This window comes from Lissotriton vulgaris, chromosome 4_1 (genome assembly GCF_964263255.1).
Source record: "Lissotriton vulgaris chromosome 4_1, aLisVul1.2, whole genome shotgun sequence".
In the NCBI taxonomy this organism is placed as follows: domain Eukaryota; kingdom Metazoa; phylum Chordata; class Amphibia; order Caudata; family Salamandridae; genus Lissotriton; species Lissotriton vulgaris.
In genome coordinates, this window is record NC_141691.1 from 1,031,838,131 (window position 1) to 1,031,859,287 (window position 21,157).

Sequence of the window (21,157 nt, forward strand, 5' to 3'; positions counted from 1 at the left end):
CCATCGATCTTTAACCAGCTTTTGAAGAAAAATCTTGAAAGTCTAGTACTGCCCCAGAATTCGGTTCTGGTCCAATACATAGACGACCTACTTGTCGCGTCAGAAACTGAAGAAGCTTGCAGGGAGGACTCCATTGCATTGCTAAATCACCTAGCTGTAAACGGGCACAAGGTGTCTCCGAGCAAATTGCAGTACTGCCTGACAGAAGTGCAGTACTTGGGGCACAGAATTGAAAAAGGAAAGCGGAAGGTGTCGCCAGACAGAATAGAGGCGATTATGAAAATGAACGCACCTAAAACACAGAGAGAGGTCAGGATGTTCCTAGGGATGGTGGGTTACTGTCGACAGTGGATAGCGAACTTTTCACTGAAAGCAACACCCTTGCAAAAACTGACGCACAAGGAGGTGAGTGATCCGGTACCATGGGACAAAGATTGTTTTATGGCGTTCCTGCAGCTGAGAGAGGACCTGTGTCGTGCTCCTGCTCTGGGAATGCCAGATTACGACAAACCATTCTTGCTTTACTGTTGTGAAAGAGAGGGTTGTGCTTTGTCAGTCCTGGTCCAAATCCATGGGAATGCCCGTAGACCAGTTGCCTACTTTTCGGCTACCTTAGACCCAGTAGCCGCAGCGTTGCCCGGATGTCTCAAATCCGTTGCTGCAACGGGTGTCAGCATTGAGCGGTGTGAGAATATAGTTATGGGACATCAGTTAGAGGTGTATGTGCCACATTCTGTTGAACTGTTGATGACCAGGACCAAAACACAGCATCTGACCAATAGCAGGCTCACGCGCTATGAGCAAGTCATTCTTGCTGCAGAGAACGTGACCCTCAAGAGATGCTCTGTTTTGAACTCTGCTACGTTGATGCCACTCCCAAATGACATTGATGATGATGTATGTACAGACCACGATTGCCTCGATGTGACTGAACTATGCACCAAACCGAGACCCGACATCGTGGATGAGCCACTGACTGACCCTGATGAAGTTTTCTTTGTCGATGGCTCATGTGTAAGAGACGATGTTGGTCAGTTAAGAGCAGCTTATGCTGTTTGTACAATTACTGGAGTTGTGGAAGCCGCATGCCTGGAAGGAGTACACTCCGCTCAGGTAGCTGAAATTATTGCATTGACGCGTGCCTGCCTGGCAAGCAACAAAATTCGAATCACCATATACACCGATAGCCAATATGGTTTCGGGGTAGTTCATGATTACGGGCAATTATGGTCTCAAAGGGGTTACATGACCTCTTCAGGTTCCCCCATTCGAAATGGGGAGTTTGTACGCCTATTGTTGGAAGCCTTGCAATGTCCGGCAGCTATTGCCGTCGTGAAATGTACCTCACACACAAGGAACATGGACTTTGTGTCACAGGGCAATAGATACGCTGACGAGGTGGCACGATACTGTGCCGAGCAGGGATACTCCTTCACGGAGGTGGAAGTGGGTGGAATCAGTGTAAGGACTGAATTAGCTATGATATTGGAAACCGTAGATACTTGGGACGAGTTAAAATGTGTACAAGAAAATGCACCCGATTTTGAGAAAAGAACATGGGAAACTGCAGGATGTGTGATAGGAGACACAGACTTTTGGGTCTCATCCGATGGAAGGGCAGTGTTGCCCAACGAGTTGGTGAGCCCAATGGCGAGACAAATACATAGTCCAGTACACCTAGGGAGAGACGCTATGCTGAGAGTATTCAGACAAACCTGGTACAACCCCAAGTTCAGAGTAGCAGCAGAAGCAGTGTGCCAGCGTTGTGTGAACTGTCAGCAGCTGAATATAGGGAAAAGAACACCAGTTGCATTGAGTCACATAGGGAGGTCTGGAGGTCCATTCAATCGAATGCAAATTGATTTCATTGAAATGCCAAGGTGCAACCGCCTTCGATACGTGCTGGTGGTTGTTTGCATATTTTCCAGATGGGTCGAGGCATACCCTACACGCAGGTGTGACACCCTCACAGTAGCCAAGTTATTGCTTAGGGAGCTCATTCCGCGCTTCGGGGTACCGGCCCCTTTGGAATCAGATAGGGGAACACATTTCAACAGCGAGCTTGTGAAGATGATTTGTGCAGCCCTGAACATAGACCAGAAATTGCATTGTAGTTATCGACCAGAAGCTTCGGGGATTGTGGAGCAGATAAACGGCACCATAAAGTCCCGAATTGCCAAAATGTGTTCATCAACGTCTCTGAGTTGGCCCGATGCCTTGCCACTAGTTCTCATGAGCATCCGTAGTACCCCAGACAGAAGAACGGGACTATCGCCACACGAGGTGTTAATGGGAAGGGCAATGAGATTGCCATCAGTACTGACTGCAGCCTTGTTGAATATCACAGATGATATGATCCTGGACTATTGTAAGGGTCTGTCTGACGCCATTCATTCTGTGTCCCTTCAGGTGCAGGCTGCCGAGGTCCCGTCGTGCCAGGACTTGTGTCATGACCTGTGCCCTGGAGATTGGGTACTGATAAAAAAGCACGTCAGAAGAAGTTGCCTAGATGTCCGCTGGCGTGGGCCCTACCAGATCATCCTAATCTCGAACACTGCTGTGAAGGTGGGAGGACTGCCCAACTGGATCCACGCGTCTCACACGCGGAGAGTTCCAGCACCTTTGGAAGAAACAGCTCCTCTCTCGGATGTAAGTCCAGCTGTGGACAGAGAAGCCATAGAGGGGGCCAGCCAAGCTGTAGAGGTGCCAGAAGAAGCTGGGAGCGTGTCTGACCAAGCTGAGGACGGTCAGTACAATAGTGAAACCGACGACGCTACAGAAGGAGGAAGTAACGAGGAGTACGAATCAGACGCTGGTCAAGCTGAAAGTGAGCCCGAGCAAAGCAGAAGGACAAGGAGCGGAAGGGCAAGGCGTGGAGAGGCTAACTGGCCGCAAAGGAGAAGGTCAAGTCTGAGGTCAACTCCAGAGAGAACCCTTGCTCCAATATCCGAAGACTCAGACCCGGACGAAGGTGCTCTGGGTGCTGAAGCAGCAGGCCCAAGAAGGTCAAGGAGAGTACGTGTGCCTAACAGAAGATACGCCACTCCTGAGTGGACATATCTGGCGACAGATGTCTTGGGAACGAGCTACAGGGAGAATAAGGGCGGTGCTAGTGACCAGCTCTGAACCCATCATTACAGTAGAAGTACAGCTGTTGGTGCCTGGAGTCGAAACCGAAGGGTCACTAACGTTCAAACTCCCCAACCCTCCCTGCCTGAGCAAGTTAAAGCACATGTTCTTCACCGAATTGCAATTCCCCGACTTTGGAACAACGATAACAAGCCATGAAGAGCACATACTTCGCTTGGAAATATTGAACTACGCTATCCAAGCCGCTGGTCCAAGTCCTGTTGTGGATGCTTAAAGACTCTGTGAATAAACAAGAGTAAGAAGAGAATGGGAACGCCTAGGAATGCAAAGAAAACTTAGGGGTTTCCTTTAAGTTGACGGAGAAGGGCTAGGGTTGTCTGTGTTAAGGTTCAAAAAGACTTTTGCAAAAAGAAAATTGCCAGCTTCCAGTTGTGTGGTTCTAAAGAAGTAGAGACAAGAGAGACTGTAAAGGAACTCAAAGAGAAAGAACTTTGTGGTGCAAAGGAGAAAGGAACCATACTATCTGTAGAACATGGAGGCCGGTAATCCAAACCGCAGAGCCAAATGTATAATAGGCACATTAATAGTGGGAGTGATACTGCTTATAGCTTTGGTAGTTACTGTATCATATGTGATGGGACACGAGAGTGAGGCAAGGGTACCAGACGAAAAATCTGAAGTGACACCAGAACCCACTGCTGCTGGTAAGAAAGGGGAAACAGTACAGGAGAAAGCGTTATTAGCAGCAGAAGCCCGTAGGTTACACATGGATGAGTCCCAAGGCGACTATAGGTCAAATGCTTATGCCAAATTGTTATATGAATATGTAGATGCCATGGAGGTCAAGGACTGTTATGTTTGTATGCAATTGCCTGCGTCTGTAGATGAAGGCATCAGATATCATCACCTACCACTGACTTATGGCATTACATGTAGCTTATTGCTTAGCATATTTTATGGTAGAGATAGTTTTGAGTACTACTTTTCTAATTACGATTCGGTGTTACCTGAAGTCCCAAATTACAAGCAAATGAATAAGTGGGACTATTATAAGAGTGAAGACAGATTGGCAAAGTTCTTCATTCCGTGGGATACTTTAGATACTTCACATGCCCGCAGAAATAACCTGACATGCAAAGTGTCAGAAGTCGAGAAGAAGTTTATAGGGCAAGTGGATGATCGATATAGAAGGCAAAAGATTCTGAAAAAAATCAGGACAGTGGAAGACAGATTGGACCGAGGAGGAGAAGGACCATAAAATAAAGGGTAGTAGTGGTCCTATAGCTTTGGATAGAACACAGAAAGGGAAGTTATGCCTTCACAGAAGCAAAACGTACTACGAAAATGTATTCGTAGGGGAGGTCAGTTGTGAACATGCTTTTAGATTAGAATATTACACAAAGGACTTTCTGAAGGGAATGCAAGTGATTCCAAATGTATATTTTGTATGTGGAAGAAATGCCTATGTTAGACTACCTGACAACTGGTATGGATCGTGTTATTTGGCAATTGTCTTCCCCAAAATATACCATGCTAAAGACTTGGAGATCATAGAGGGCAAAGCCTCAACAAGAGGAAGAAGAGACGTAGGGGATGCAGAACTAGTTGGAGATGTATTTGGCGCTGCATTTCCTATTTTAGGACTGATCCTCAATGATGTCAAGATCAGGAGACTGGCAACAGTCGTAGACAGGTTGTCTGCCAGTACTGCTAGATCCTTAATGCTGGTGGAAGGAGAGATGCAATCGATAAGGGCCATGGTGCTCCAGAACCGTCTTGCGTTAGACGTTCTGCTAGCAAAAGAGGGCGGAGTCTGTAAGGCTTTGAAGGTCCAGGAATGTTGCACTTACATTCCAGACAATTCAAAACCTCTGGAGAAAGTTATCATGAACATAACTAACATTCACAAAGAGATCGAAGACCTGACTAAAGTAAATGTTTGGGAAAAAGTGGGCCATGGAATGGGTGAAGTTGGAGGTTGGTTCGCCAATATAGGGAAGAGCTTTGTATGGTACATACTGAAGCCTATCATCATAATACTGATCTGCGTGATCATGTTGTGGGGATTGGTGAGGTCGTACCAATGGTACAGATCAAATAGGTTGGAGAGATCCAGGAGAGAACAGGAACGGAGATTAGCTGCCATGCAAGACAATCAGTATAAGAGTCTGAGGGCTCTCGAAATGCTGAAACGAGGGGGGATGGCAACTAGTTCAGTTTGAATTTTGGTGATGACCACGAGAGGTCATCAAAGGGGGGAACTGAGAGAGCGCAAACTGAACAAAATGCACGAGTGCACCATAAGTATAAGTTAGTCGCACAAATATAATAGAAGTGCTTGTAAGTGTTGAGGATATATTCACCTATGCTTAGACGTGTGTAGTTAACATAGAGAATTCATATAGAAATGGGACTGACGCAGAAATGTGTGGAAAATGTATTCTTATTAGACGTGATTAATCATGATCCATGTTATGTAGCTGCTAATGGAGGAATGTCATGCTGCAAAGCATAGAAGGGAGCAGGCCTCATGGCCAGGGCAGAAGGGTTTAGAAATGTACACTTATGCATAAACATGGATTGCACTAATGTTATAAGTAATTCTGTTTATTCGTTAGATTTATATCCCATAGAAGTGTTTCTCATAATCAAAGAATAAAGTGTTAACATGTTATTTTAATTCACGAAAGGATTTGAAGAGAATAAACCTCTGCGAGAAGGGTTGTAGGCCTGAAAAGAGAAAAGGGTTTTTCTAATTTGCACGTGCTGATACATGCCGAGTTGGGTTGAGAAATAAGTTGCAGACTTCTGTTAGAAGTCTATGAGAATTGGGATTCAAGTTGCGGATGTCTGTCTGCAGGTGCGAGGGGTTCTCGATTAAAAGTGATGAATAGAGCTCTGTTCGAGTAGACTGGTACAGACATGGAGGAGGATTCAGGAATGTTTAGGGGGTATCAGCGGGCCGGAGAAGAGCCTGAGAAGCAAGGTCAACGCTGAACACGAGGCCCAGAGGAAGATCATCATGGAAAAAGCCAGAACCGACACCACGTGAGGGGCGTCTCGTGAGGGGCGTTACAACTGTAATTGTGTTTTGCATTAGGGACAGCACCCCTGGGTGGAGAGAGAGCGGATGCCTGAGGACCTTTCAGAGAGCGGATGGGTAGGCAGAGAGGGGTCATGACTGGAGATCATAGGTTTTCACCTAAGACTAAGAGTGGGTGATCTTCTTAGGAGGACATTCACAGCTGACACCTTTGATAGGTTGGGACCAGGTTAAGTAGGGATACCATCTAGTACAGGGTAGGGACAGCCTAACCTGATTCCTTCCTTCCTTTGTAAATGACGGACAGATCACAATTCGTGTCTATGCTTGCATCCCTGTTGATTCTGGAGCTAGTTCTAGTACTGTTCTTTGCTCGCCTAAGAAATTTCAGAGAACATATGTTTATATTAGTGCCTCTATATCTTTTGAATCTCGTTTTGAGATGCCTGTATTTGCAGTTATCAATGACTCTGTAATAAAGCTTTAAAACTTAGAAGTAGTATGTGGTTTTTCAGAGTCGAGCCCATTATTGATCAAACTAACCTGGTATTGGATGCACTTTCTTTCCTCAATGACAGGCAATAAAGATTCGATCGACCAGAACGGGGTTTAGATCTAGAGTGATAAGATAGAGATCAAAAATCCCGCCCTCCCACTTCAATCCAGAAGCGTTTCGAGGCTGAACGCCTCGTAATCATGGGCTGCACACAGGGAAAACGAGGGCTCTCCTGAATTCTTTTCATTCTTGATTTATTGAAAGAACCGCCCACAGTGGGCGTGGCACACACAAGATGCCAGATGGCATGATGGTAGTTGTGGTCCGAGCAGGTGAGATTCAGTATTTGCCTTGAGTAGGTTCAATTCTCCTGTGTTTATTTCGCATGTTTAAAACCTTGAGTAGGCAAAGATGTCAGGAATGTGGGCTGATTGATCCAGGTACAGCATACTTCACAGAGAGAAATGGTTTAGCTCCGAAGCCTTTCCAGTTCACAGTTTTGCAGGAAATGGTGCTCCTGTACCACGGCCAGGACTGCCGTGTGAGAAAATGTTGCCACAAATTGCCCTTGAGCTTCGAGAGGGCACACATGCTGTCCCCTACCATCCGGTCTGTGCACCTCGCTACATCGCGCTATTCTTGCATCCTTTTCTTTTGTTGCTTCAATCCGGACGCGTTTCGAGGCTGAACGCCTTGTAATCATGGGCTGCACACAGGGAAATCGAGGGCTCTACTGAATACTTTTCATTCTTGATTTATTGAAAGAACCGCCCACAGTGGGCGTGGCACACAACAAATGCCAGATGGCATGATGGTAGTTGTGGTCCGAGCAGGTGAGACTCAGTATTCGCCTTGAGTAGGTTCAATTTTCCTGTGTTTATTTTTGCATTTTTAAAACCTTGAGTAGGCAAAGATGTCAGGAGTGCAAATCAGGCTTGGATTTGCGCCAAAAGACACTACCAAACTGCTAACCCATATTCCCTCACGATAAGACTAGTTTAGGCCTGTTTGGCTTGATCATTGTGCAGTATTTTGACAAAATATTGAGTTGCACATGATCTGGTGGCACATGATCTGGAAATGTTTCAAATGTTGAAAAACATTTCAGCTCCTAAGCGTTATTCTATTACTATCTTACACACACAGAAGCTTAAGGATAAGCTGCTAAACTTCTTTGAGTCTAAGATAAGGGCAATCATTGAAGCCTTCGAGCCAGATAAAAATACTAGGCAGTCCAAACCACTGATGTGTACTTTGAGCATACATAAAGGGACAGAGTAGACGACCTCTGGTCCCACCACCTCTAATAAGGCTGTGATTCTAGACCACTTATCAGGCATTTTCTCAATCTCAGTGACACTGAAAGCTGGGTCCCCACTAGATCCCTTGCCACGATCTCAGGGGCAGAAGTTGCCTGGCATTCTGGAACCCCTGTTGAGAGAGGTATGTAATAGATTGCGGTCCTCCAGGCAGGTCCCTGACCCTTGGAAAAGGGCCTTAATTGTTCTTCTGTTAAAAAACCTAATTCCGTACCTTCAATTCTCTTCAATGGCCACCCTATATATATATTGTTAATTCTATTTACGTTTAAGATGTTAAAAAGTGTGTGATTTGGATTGTTAATGGAGAGACTGGTGCAGATTCAGGTGCTGGACGTCATCCAGTCAGGCGTTCGTCCTCTACATAGCACTGAAAAAGCTATGCTAGCCAGGGTGGATAATCTTTGAATGCTCTTGACCAGGCTGAACCATCTGCCCTGGTTCTCTTAGCTTTATCAGCAGCATTTGATACTGTCTCCAACGTCGTTCAGCTGGACAGGTTCCAGGAATCCCGGATTAAAGACGCTACCCTTTACTTCTGTAGATCCTACTTAATTAGTAGGACACAGGCCTCCTCATTGTTTCCTCTCTTACTTTAGGGCCTTGTATCAAGGGGTTCCACAGAGCTCTGCATTTAGACCCACTCTGTTTAATTTACACATCTGCCCTCTTCTGAAACTTACTAAATGTTTTGGATTACGATGCCTAAATGACACTGATGACATTCCGTTTATTATCACTGCAGATAGAACTTGCAATGACCCTTTTGGTCCTATTCACAGATATATAGCAGCAATCTCTAGTTGCTTGCAGTATAATGCATTACATTTTAACTCTGAAAAAACAGAGGTTTTGTGGCTACAACATTGGCAGAGCCCGAATATGCTACCTCTAAATTTCTGAACCCCTTCCTGGATGATACACCCTGCTCCTGCGAAGTCTGTAAAAAATGTATGCATCTACTCTGAGCCATCCTCACGATGAAGGGTTAGGTCCGTCATGCGGTTTTAACTTGTTATTTTTTGGTTAAGGTCTTTAAGAAGATCCTTCTCTTCCTTCCTAAGCAGGTCCATCAGGTGGTAATCCAGGTGACTTCTCTTGGCCGCCTGGATTACTGCAATTCCCTCTGGGGGCAGGCAAAGGACAACTAAAAAAAAATCAAGGCATTCAGAATATGGCACCCAAGATGAAATTGGGACTTCCTCATTGGTCATCCTCTTTAGAAGCCCCAAAACATCTGCACTCCCTCGCAATCGAAAAAATTGTGAGATTTCAATCGATGTGCCTCATATTCAAAGTAGCACATTGAATGCACATCTACTGGCTCTAACATAGATCACTCGATGCCATACAGGAGGCAACGCAATTCGTTCCTCCTGCTTTCACATTCTCCATAAAATCTTCAAATGGAGTATTAGTTAAACCAGACACACCATCATATATATATATATATATATATATATCCTGGAAGTAACACTTCCAGTCTGTCATTTTGCTGTGGGAGAATTAGTAGCCCCATTGGCTAACACAGGGTTAACGGCTGATCACTCAGTTCGGTTAACTTCTGAATGGGACTACTTAGATGGGTAGTGTAAGGTATCAAATTAACTTTGGCATTAAACATGACTTGATGCCCAAGTCAAATGTTATGTCACTATTACAGAGATGCAAGTTTGGAAAGTTGTCACTCTGTGACCCAGTTTGTCCATTGGTCTCTCACGGTCACTAGACACCAGACAGCTTTCTGTCCTCCTGGGGAAAGTATGAATGACTCCCAGGCTTAAGAAAAATAGTAGCCTGGTAAAGGGTGAGGTCTTACCTCCCCTTTGTAGGAATCAATTTGGGATGCTGGCACAAAAGACAGGCTTCAAAGGCAAAGTTGCCTTTGTTGAGAAATTGGCAATCACACACACCTGCTCGGCTGCCCTTTGTTCATGTAGACAGGCTGGTGACCGGAACAGAGAGGGGAGACCAGTGTGCAAACCAGTTTTCCTGTGGGAGTATAGCCCACAGGTAGTCACATCTCTGTGTGGGCTACCAAGCTCCTAACATTCGAGGAAGGGTCCCGACATTCGGAGAGTGGGCAGAATTGGGATTGCTAGATGCAACACACAGCCAGAAAGTCGGCACCAAGAGGGAGGGGATCTGGTAGCCTATTGACTAGTGACTGCATCATCCCTCCAGGGGACTTTCTGGGAATAAATGTGGCATCCCATTCACCCTGAGCCTCAGATAATTCCAGACCTGGAGAAGGACCCAAGAAGGACTGTCATGCTGACCTCTGTACTTAGCAAAGGGAGCAGTAGAGGTCGGTGGTGGGAGTGCTGCCGGGCGATGACGTGGGGCGGGAAGGGGCAGGGTGGGGGTTAGTAAACTACGGAATACGGCCAAGTACAGGTAAGTAATCATATAAATAACTAAAACTAATTTTGTTGTGTGCACTGCATCCCATTTGGTGATGCAGTGCGCGTAACAAAATTTTCTGCTAATGCATTTGCTGTTGTTACATCTGTGGTCACTACATTGTGTGCATGTGTATGAAACAATCAGAGTCGGGGTCAGGGAAATGATCAAAATACACCACTCTATATAAGCCCTGCACATGTATGTACGCACGTTGCTCGTTATACAACAGTGTTATGGGAATGCATGTGGACTGCAAAAAGCCTCCTGTTATGCACAGTTGCAAGCATAGCTTGGGCATTGTATAACTTCAATTTTTTCATGAAAGTTGCGTGCCTGCCATTTTAAACTCATTCATATGTTGTCATGCGTGCACATAACTGTTTCAGACTCTTTTTCATGATTTCTATACCACGAAAAAGCCAAATCTAAGCACCTGAAATCGTTGGCTAGAGAATTACCTAACCTTCAAGACATGGCTTATTGGAATGGCTTGGCACTATAGTCAAGTTTTAATTTGCTTTGAGATGATGCAATGGCCTGATACAATGAGGGGGAAACATCCTTTACAATGCAACTTTTAGCACGCAGTGCTTTTACATCGCAACTTTTACAACGCAAGCCATTACAACGCATTGCGCTGGGGGGGGCGCTCTAGGATAGGGAATAGATTTAATTTACTATCCAACACCTTCCCTACTATCCACGGGGACTGGAGTTGGAATAGTAAATTAAACTATTCACTATCCAGCACCCCTCAACACTATGCGTTGTAAAACTTGCGATGTAAAAGCATGCGATGTAAAAGCATGCGATGTAAAAGCATGCGTTGTGATGTCATACATCCACAATGAGGCACTGAATGGGGCACAAGGTTTACATGGCAATGCAGGCTGCTGTTATGAAGAAATGTCTGTCTTGAAAGCTTGTGTGAAATATATTCTAGAAGCTTTTCCAATTTTCGGTTGAATCCCTTTTTATATTTTAAATACGTGTTTTATGGTGAAAGAAATATGTAAATTGTGAATGTATGAATAGACTCGAGTCATTTTGTTATGTAAGTATTTAAGTGTAAATTGACAATAATCCTACGTTTTTATATTCAATTTATGGGATTAAGTCTTTTCCGAAAAGTGTCATTTGTTTGAAATGCTTGGTTGACATTAAACATTAATGTTGCTTCCACAATTGGCAATAAATCATATTGTGCAAAAATGCATTATTTTTACTTCCCATTGCACTTTATATGTCTATTATTTCACTCCTGGATAGAAATGGACATTTTGAACTTAAACATTCAGCAGAATCTGGGACTCAGCTTGGGCCATCAAGTCTGCCTGGTAGCCTTGTCTTACACACCAAAGATATATTGGCTATACAATTGTACACAAGCCACCCTATGATACTGATACATTGTGATATACTTGTGAATGTGCACTATAAAAATGTCTTCACTATTTATTTCACTTAGGAATGGCGGTTGGACCCCTTGGACTGCCTGGTCAACGTGCAGTACCAGCTGTGGAATTGGCTTCCAAGTGCGGCAGCGCTCCTGCAGCAATCCAACGCCTCGCCATGGCGGTCGTGTGTGTGTGGGACAAAATCGTGAAGAGAGGTACGCAATCCCCAAATTTAACACATTGCATCTATGACAAATGGAACCGAGGAGGAATCTGGTCTACAGATCATCAGTAAAGTAAACAAATAGGAAAATCCGAGTCTCACACTATAGCCTCTCTAAATGGAGACGTGTAAGCACTAATGCTGTCACATGAGCATATTTTTAATACATATAGCTTGGAATGGGCAAAACGGGGGCACTCAGTGCTCATTCATTAAAATTGTAGCTTAAATAGAACAAGGATCCTTCTGTAAAGGTAATTGTAAAAAAAGATATTCCACGAAAGGAGGATAGAGTTATGGATAGAGTTGTAACGATTTCTTGAAGCAATTTTTTATTTAAGTGGGAATGCAGTTTCAATTAATTCTATAATAATAGGGGTAGGTTTGGTATGTGTTCCTGCTATTAAAAAGGCCAGGATGGGTGGCCGGTCCTTTCGACAACTGGCGGCTAAGTAATGGAATGCCCTCTCGATGGAGCTCCAGATGGAGACCCAGGAGAGATGCTTTAGGAAAAATTTTAAAACATTTCTCTTTCCTCAATGATAGGTCGGGTATGCCTTGGGCTTTGATTTCTGGCTGACTTTACCGCAGCGCGGGGACACACTGGCATCAGTGTAACCATGGCGCTTTACTAATGGACTTATTATTATTATTATTATTATTATTATTATTATTATTATTATTATTATTATTATTATTATTATTATAATTGGACAGTAAGAGGAGCAGGGATTGTGTTATTATCTGCAACTTTTTAAACACCTGTGGCAAAAAAAGACATGGCATACCAAAACAGCTCCACTTTGCAAGTGGGAGTAGGAGCAGAGCTAGTCGCAGGGGCATCAGCAGAGTCCTAAGCTCTGTAGTGAAACTTAAAGTGAAGAACTTCCATGAGGAGATGGCCCACCTCTGTCACTGCTCTGCTTTGAGCCTCGACCCTGCTGCTCCTTTCCATGTTCTCATCACAGCGTTTTAAACTCTGAGCAGAAAACCCTAATGTTTTTGAAAATCCCCTCTGCTTTGAAGTGCTCTGCTGAGATCCATGCCTGCTGCATATCCTGTGGCTTTGCTTTACAATACTCGTTATTTTAAATTATAGAGTGGAGGAAGCCATGAAAGAGGTGTCCAAAGCCAGCATTAAAATGTCCAGCTGACAGGAATTCATAGGAACACAGGATAGGATCATATTGGAAATATTGGCCATGCTGAAGCCATTTTGTAATTGTGTGTCTCTTGTCACAAATGACTTCCCCAACACTACTCTTGCTGCCTTCAGCATACGCCAAGAAATTCATTCTAGAAATGACTTATTTGTTCCACAAGCCCTGTCACCCAATGCATATCTAGTATTCCTTAGCGCCCCCTAGTGTCACCCCAACAAATGCAATCCTGTCATATCCCACCATGTGTCTGATTTCTTTATCTCTAAGCAGTCATTGAACACCTCTGCATCCCACAGCAAGGGTTTATGGGTGCATCAACCATAGTCATACTAATGCACTAGATGCATTTTCCCACTGCATGTCGGACTTTGTGCTGGCTGTTACTGGCGCGCGCGCCGTGGGAGGAGCAGAAGATTGCACAGAAGAAAATGAGACCCATTAGTGACTTTGGAAAAATATTCAGGAACTAGGCCAGTCTCTATGAAATTACAGTGAATATTCTGACCCCATAGTCATTCTTTTCATGTGCGTTCCATGGTGCTATTGATTGTGTCCCACAAGCCTCCAAATGGAAAATATTTACATTCAGCCATCTGAAAAGGGAAGGAGTTTGTTGTGCATTCATGGCTGTAAGGCATGATCTATGCAAGAGTTTTTAATGAAAATTCAAAGTGCATACCTCTGGGATTCCTATTTTAAAAAATCTTTCTCCAGCTGCATTATTTAAAATGACAAAATGCTCTTTTTTTCAAAAGTTGTTTCTCGGTCAGTTGTCATGCCTTGTGTATATAGGTTGTTCCATTTAGGATAGTAATTATTCTCATTGGAATATTTCAAGAGTTAATTAGCATCAATGTAATATATATATATATATATATATATATATATATATATATATATATATATATATATATATATATATATATATATATATATATATATATATATATGATAAAATACAGACATTTGAGGTGAGCAGATCTAGAGTGTCGCAGGTGTTGAGAGTGCTCTATACAGGAGCTGCTTTCCACCTAAACTTGAGAACTACCATATATATATATCTACATATACAGCTTCTGGTATGTTACCCTCCGTACTGTAAATCGCATACATATTCTTTTTCCTTATGTGAACCTTCCCATCTTGACAAAGGTTAGAATTACTTTGTTCCATTGCTCTCTTTTCCATGGCACTGTGGGTCCTACAGCATTAAAGATACGGGTAATATGAGATTTTGAGGCGGGAGCAACCGTTTTCCTGCAGTGTGAGACAGAGCCCTCGCAGGGGTTTATCAAAATCCACTCCATCTGTTCAGAGGCAGAATGCCACTCACTATAATGATGCCAGTGCAGAGGGAATGCATTTAGACATGATTTTTTTTGCTTCTATAATTACATTGTTCTGTTCCTTGACAGAAGCAAACATCTTCAAGTTAATCATTTCTCTAATTGTATTTTACCCTGCTCTCTGTCTGAACACTTCTTGCTTAAGACATTTGAAAAGAGATGGATCAAAACTGAAGTTTGAAAGTTTCCATGTTGGATCCCTCTCCAGCGTTCCGCTTGTTGACCTCAGGTGGCAATCTTGATGGGGATTGCGCTCAAAGGCCGTACGCCGTCAAACTGATAGATACTGGTTCCAGGTGATCGATCTTCACCTCCTTTAGCACCTAAAGAGAATGAAGTCCAATTTATGGTGGATTCTTTCCAATGATAGCTGTAGCTAGAGGATTTAGCCTCCACTAAATATTAGGAATTAGACTTCTTTAGCTCTATATGATGCAAATTTCTCCTCAAAGATGGGTGCAGGCACCTGTTCGAGCTATACATATTTACGCTGTTGACATTCCATTCTCAGATAATCAAGGTTTTTCAAACCCTGACCGGAAGCTTCAAAAAAATTAATATCAGGAGGTTTTCTCTAGAGAAAGTTCTGTCAAAGAAGCTGCACCTCATTCTGCTTGATTTTCCCATGGCAGGGTGCACACTAGAAATACTCAGCCCCAAAGTCAACCTTTTTCCCATGACATCAACCGCACGCTCACTATATTTGGAGATAGCTCAGTTGTGGAACGTTTCTGTGCAAAGTTCCTATCAACAATGAGTTACCAAACTCAAACATCTGATATACACTATGTAGATTCTTCTCTAAAAACACCAACTGGAAATCAAGAAGTGCTGAAGGGCTTCTGATGACCAATAAGATTGTCTAGAGAAAAATGTACTCCATCCTCTCTGCAACTTATCGAAATACGTGAGCAGAATAATGTTAGCGCTAACTTTACGAAAACGTATTTGCAGAAATAGCAAAAGAAGATATCCTGGCGCTCTTTATGCTTGATGTGAATCCAACCAAGCCATTGGTCTACATTTTGCTGAATATTCAGAGTAATTTAGAACCATTTGACCGTATGTTTCCAATACATGTGAAGTGCACTTTGACTATCAGCACATGCATTCTCCCACCCCTGTGACACATCTAGGAATTGTATCACCTTTACTAATGAGAAGCAAAGTCATAGTCCAAGAAACATCCGCCTCACGGAATGAAAAATTGAAAAGATACATGCTTTGCAAAAATATCTTCGGAAGCTCATCACCATAAAAACAAATGGAGCAGCCATTCAATGGTTGTTGGGGTGGCACAGGACCTGATCAGATGTTGGTGCTGATGAAAACACATGGAGGACATTTTACTCCAGCATTGAATCACATGATTTTGCAAGGCACCAGTTGACAGGTAGCTGAAGGTGATTCAAAGCTCCTTGAAATCAGGGGCAGTGGAAATGTGCAAGATATGCAGATATTCTACTGGTGCGATTATTAAAGTTGGTGAAATGAGTGTTCCCATTGCACCGTCACGCGAGTAGTCATTTAAAAAAGTGGGGATGTTCACGTAACATTGTAGGTATCTGGAAACATTTGCAATTAACCATGCACAACTGAATATACTCTTGGAGGATCCACATATTGCTGTAAGTGGGGCAAATGGCATTGAACACTGCATATTTTTAAGAATGTGCTTGAGAACAACTGTGGATTTTTCGCAATCTGGAGGACTAGCAAGCGTAAGATTAGTGTACCCTGGTATACGGCAACACATTTATGAAAATCAATTTACCACTCATATAGTGAGAATCACTAACAAGTTGTTAATTCCTATTTAAGTTGGATTTTTTTCTTTATACCACAGATTTGAGGCTTTTATTCAGTTTGGTTTAGAATTGTGCTGATATCATGCATTAATCAGATTATTCTAAGGTGTTGCAAATTTAAATGATGTGAAAACGATGTTCCAGCATCTGCATCTTGATTCGTACACCTCATGATGTATTCATAAACTTTAATTTAGAAAAATAATTGCAGTAATGAAGTAACATCACATAATCATTAACCCTTACATTTACATGGGTGACACCTTTGACCACCCTTACACCTTCAATGGCCGACCATTTGACCCACCTGTTATATATAAAGGGCTTCTCAAACCCCACTCCACCAAACACCTATGTCACCAAGGACTTCACGTCCCACAGCAACTTGCTGCATTTGAGAAGAGGGGGAGGGCATGGAGAAGGAGGGTTCTGCACGTCTTTAGTGTTATAAAGCGCCCCTCCAATCCCCCCTTAATGGGACATGCTTGGGCCAGTCTGGGGCAAAGATGGGCCAATCCTTGTCCAACCTTGCCAAAAAGAAGCCGGGCTGGGCCACCCACCTTGACCCTGTGCTTTTCAAATTGGAGTGTCTTTTAAGTGGTGAGACTGGGCCACTGAGATTTATTTTTCAAGAGTAACAATTCAGTAATAGGGCTTTGGAAGTGTGACCATTTTTGGGATCCACAATAAGAAACAGAGGTCATGTGTTTGTTTTGGGAGCTACTGATTTGGCGCCATGTGGACAATGAGTGAGGAGGACTTATAAGTGATACTGTGCTCAAACTGGTTAGTGGTTCATATTGTTAACCGTTCTATGGATGGGGAAAAGGAAAGCTGTAGAGCCCCTGCAGGGAATAACAAACCCCCAAAAAACACCAAATCCGATGCAGACAGGTGTGCTTTGAATAAAATAGAGGTCTTAATAGAAGAGGACGAAACAATAATTCATTCTCATAAAGCCCCTCAAAAGCATCTAAAAAAAGCCAACCTGTCATTAATTATGACAGGTTTGGTTCTTCCGAGCAAACAAGATACCCCAATAGTGGGTCATTCAACTGTAATAAAATCTCCGGGGAACTCTGGCTTGCACCCAGGGCCTCCAACACCACACTTCCCACTTGAAGTGAACGTTCTTTGTCAGAATAGATTTGCTACAATAGAAACTGTGGGCGGATGTGATGAGGAAGGAAATGCCAGCTCTGGAAGGGGACTGCCATCGAAAGGTTGACAATAGTTTAAAGTATGGCCCCTTGGTAGTGTTAATAATGGAGTTAAAGGAGGAGATCAGAGATCTAAGACAAGTGATATCTGCCCTGGTTGATAATAGTCAACAGATGTCCAAGGTCATATGCCACCCTTCCAGTGGCTAAAATGAGTGCTACAGTGGCAACTCTTCCATTAAGAGAACTCCCACAGAGTCCGAGGATAGTTTAAAACCCCAAGAAACATTAGCTAAAATTAGAAGAACCCAACTTAGGCAACCTAAATATGTTAATGTTAAGTGTAACTGCCCTCTTACAGCAAATCTGAGCCTTCGATGGTGGATAGGGATTCCAGTCCCTGTAGTCATATGTCCCACAACCATCTAGGAAACTACTCAACTGCCCTCACTTTGTAAATAGAGAGGCAAAATCTTGGCAGGGATGCCTACTCAGGACAACACTATACTGGCGCCATAAGTAAGGGGTATGTGTTCCTTCACACTGTAAAGAACAGGTTGGTCAACAGCAGATCAGTGTTTTTTCACCAAAGTCCCTAAACCCTCTCAATTGATAAGAGAGGATGAGAGTTCTCTAATTAATACATCTGTTCACTGGATTCAGAGCATACAGAAATACCATTCCATAATCTGCTCGGACATTTTAAAAGTGAAACATCACTACCCAAAGAAAGCAAATATAATTGCATAGACCTAGTATTATCAAATGGGATGTTGGTGGATGGACAAGTGGGGTTAGACCTTCAAACACCTACCCCAGGTACCAGCATGAGTCACTTCAAATATAGCTAATGCTGTAGGGAGAAAATGACATTGACAGCTAAAATACCCACTAGTAACCATGGCCAATCATCAGGAGATGAGGTCTTGGTCTTTGATGGAGTGGAATGACTGAGCTTGGCTGGTTCAGGAACATTTGGAATACATCACCACTGGGAAACTTAACAACATCTATACTGATTCAGGTGTGAGTGAAGGGAATCACCAGTTCATGTCTGCTGGACTTGGCCTGGTCTTCCCCAAACGTTATGCCTTCATTCTCCTGTATTCTGAACCCATGTTTGTTGGCTTTTAGGACTCTGTGCACTTCACTACTGCTAGCCAGTGCTAACCTGCTTGTAATCCCTTCTTCAAAAATTGTGACATTTTATTTATTTGTAGGTTCGTAGTAAAAAGTGGTACTACATATACCTAAGTCCTGTAAATTAAATGCTACTAGTGAGCTTGCAGCACTCATTATGCCACCCTCGTAAGTAATCCTTTTAAACAGGTCTCGGGTCTGTCATTGCGGCCTGTGTTGTCAGTTTTAAACTGCGATTTTGACTTGACAAAATAGACCTTTTGCCAGGTCTAAACCTTTCTTTTTAGGTCTCGACTGAGACAGCGCATGTGCTGTCCCTTCGAAACATTTAGTAAGTAAGTAAGGGCTGGCCAACAAATCTAAGTTCATTCCACCCTCACATGGTATCCCCAAGGCGGTGATTGTGTATGAACAAGCAGTAATGTCTTCACTGACACAGCTAGAGAAAAGAGGGAAGTTCTTCAAAAGAAATATTACTTTAGACCAACAAAAGGCCATTTCTGTTTTGAGAAACGACAGCACTGTGGCGATTAAACAGGCAGATAAAGGGGGAGCCCTTGTTATCTGGCCTAGAGAAATGTACATGAAAGAAGGAACATCTCAAGTGGAAAACAAAGAGTGCTATAGAGTTATTAGTGAAGATCCCACTAAAGCAATACAAGAACAGGTCTTGGCGCGTTTGAAAGAAGGTTTAGAGAAAGGGATGCTGGGACCTAATGGATTTGAATTTTTATCTCAAAAATTTCCAAGGGTCCCAGTTATATACTTCCTGCCAAAAATCCACAGGAGGCTGAATGAACCACCGGGGCGTCCAATAGTCTCCGGGTGTGATTCAGTGCTCGAAACAATATCAAAATATGTGGACGTCTTCTTGAAACCTTGTCTCGCTGATGTACAATCATATCTGAGAGATACAACTGACTTTATCCAAAAAATAGAGGGTGTAGCATTTGATGATCAAGAGCAATGGATTGTGACCTTTGATGTCACCTCCTTATACACACAAATACCCCAGGATGAGGCCTTGGAAGTTATTGAGTTGTACTTAGAGAAAAGAGAAAGACCACACAGGGTGACTACTGAGTTCATCCTCAGCTTGGCAACAGTAGCCTTGAAAAATAATTATTTTAAATTTGGCAGCACCTTTTATTTCCAAACGAAGGGAACCGCCATGGGATGTCCTTTTGCCCCGGAGATGGCGGTCCTCTTGATAGCACAGTTTGAAGAAAGATTTATTTTCAATAATAATCCATTTTCAGAGAATATAAAGCAATGGCTCCGCTTCATTGACGATATTTGGTGTCTCTGGTCGGGTCCAATAGAGACATTGGACTTGTTTTCGGGTGGCTGGGTTCCAGACATAAAGATAATACATTTTGTCAAGCCAAAAGCAAAACGAAATTGACATTTCCTGATGTGGATGTAATTCCAAGAGACGGTGTACTTACAGTGGCTCTACATCCGAAAGACACAGATACAAATTCGATCTTGCACTTTAGGAGTTCACATCCAAAAAGCCTAAAAGAAAACCTCCCGTATGGCCAACTACAACGCATTCATAGGAACTGCTCATCTAAAAATGATTTTGACGTGTTTGCAGGGGAATTTTGTAATCAGATGCAATTGAGAGGTTATCCAAAGAAAACGCTGAAACATGCGAAAAAGCGAGCATGGTATACCCCACGAGAGACACTATTGCAAAAAAAGACAAAAGTACCATTAAATAGACTTGTTTGTGTGTCGACTTTTGGTGCGCACACAAATAAGTACAAGCAGGTCATAATGTGCAATTGGCACCTACTAGAAAATCTTGAGGTACATTTTGCACGACCATCATTTGCAATGAGAAAAAATAAAAGTATTGGTCAAGAGTTAGTGAGATCAGACATCTTCCAAAAAGAACCGAAAAAGAATTTACGCTCCCAGTGGGGCATGAAACCTGTAGAAGGCCACCACAAATGTGGTAATTGCATAGCATGCGAATCCACATTGGAGGGGAATGAATTCACACACAAAAATGTAAAATGGAAACATACAAGGTTTACTAATTGTAAGACGAAAAATGTTGCCTATGCTGTGGTTTGCCCTTGTAATAAAAATTATATAGGGAAAACTAATCAGCAAATCAACCAGAGAATAACCCAGCACCGGTCGAGAATAAAAAAGAAAGTGATCACTGCCCCTATGGTCGATCACTTTTTGAAGGAAGAGCATACAGAAAGAGATATTAAATGGACTGTGTTGATATTATTCAACACATCCAGGAATTTGATGGATGTGGATGCATGGCTACTGTCTAAAGAAGCGTATTTAATTATGAAATTCAACAGCGTGCTCACTGGCCTAAACGAAATGTCCGAGCTATCGAGAATATAAGGTTCTTTGATTTAACCTGTTTGTAAAATAAGTTTTAAAACAAAAATGCATGATTGGGAAGGCTTGCGCATCCTCCTGGTCGGCTGTGCCTCACTTTAAACAAATGATTCAAATTTGTTAATAGAGCTATAGGTTGAACTAGGATCACCCTCCCAAATGCATGATTGGGAAGGCTTGCGCATCCTCCTGG

The 21,157-nt window shown here is 43.0% G+C and overlaps 1 protein-coding gene across 1 annotated transcript in view; it reads left to right on the forward strand.

The window, feature by feature from the left end:
* SEMA5A (semaphorin 5A) overlaps nucleotides 1–21,157 on the forward strand; it is a 1,998,383-nt gene that overhangs the window by 1,536,030 nt on the left and 441,196 nt on the right. Inside the window, exon 15 of the mRNA XM_086965275.1 lies at nucleotides 11,823–11,966. Coding sequence (XP_086821401.1) covers nucleotides 11,823–11,966 — 144 coding nt within the window. The remainder of the gene's footprint in view (nucleotides 1–11,822; nucleotides 11,967–21,157) is intronic.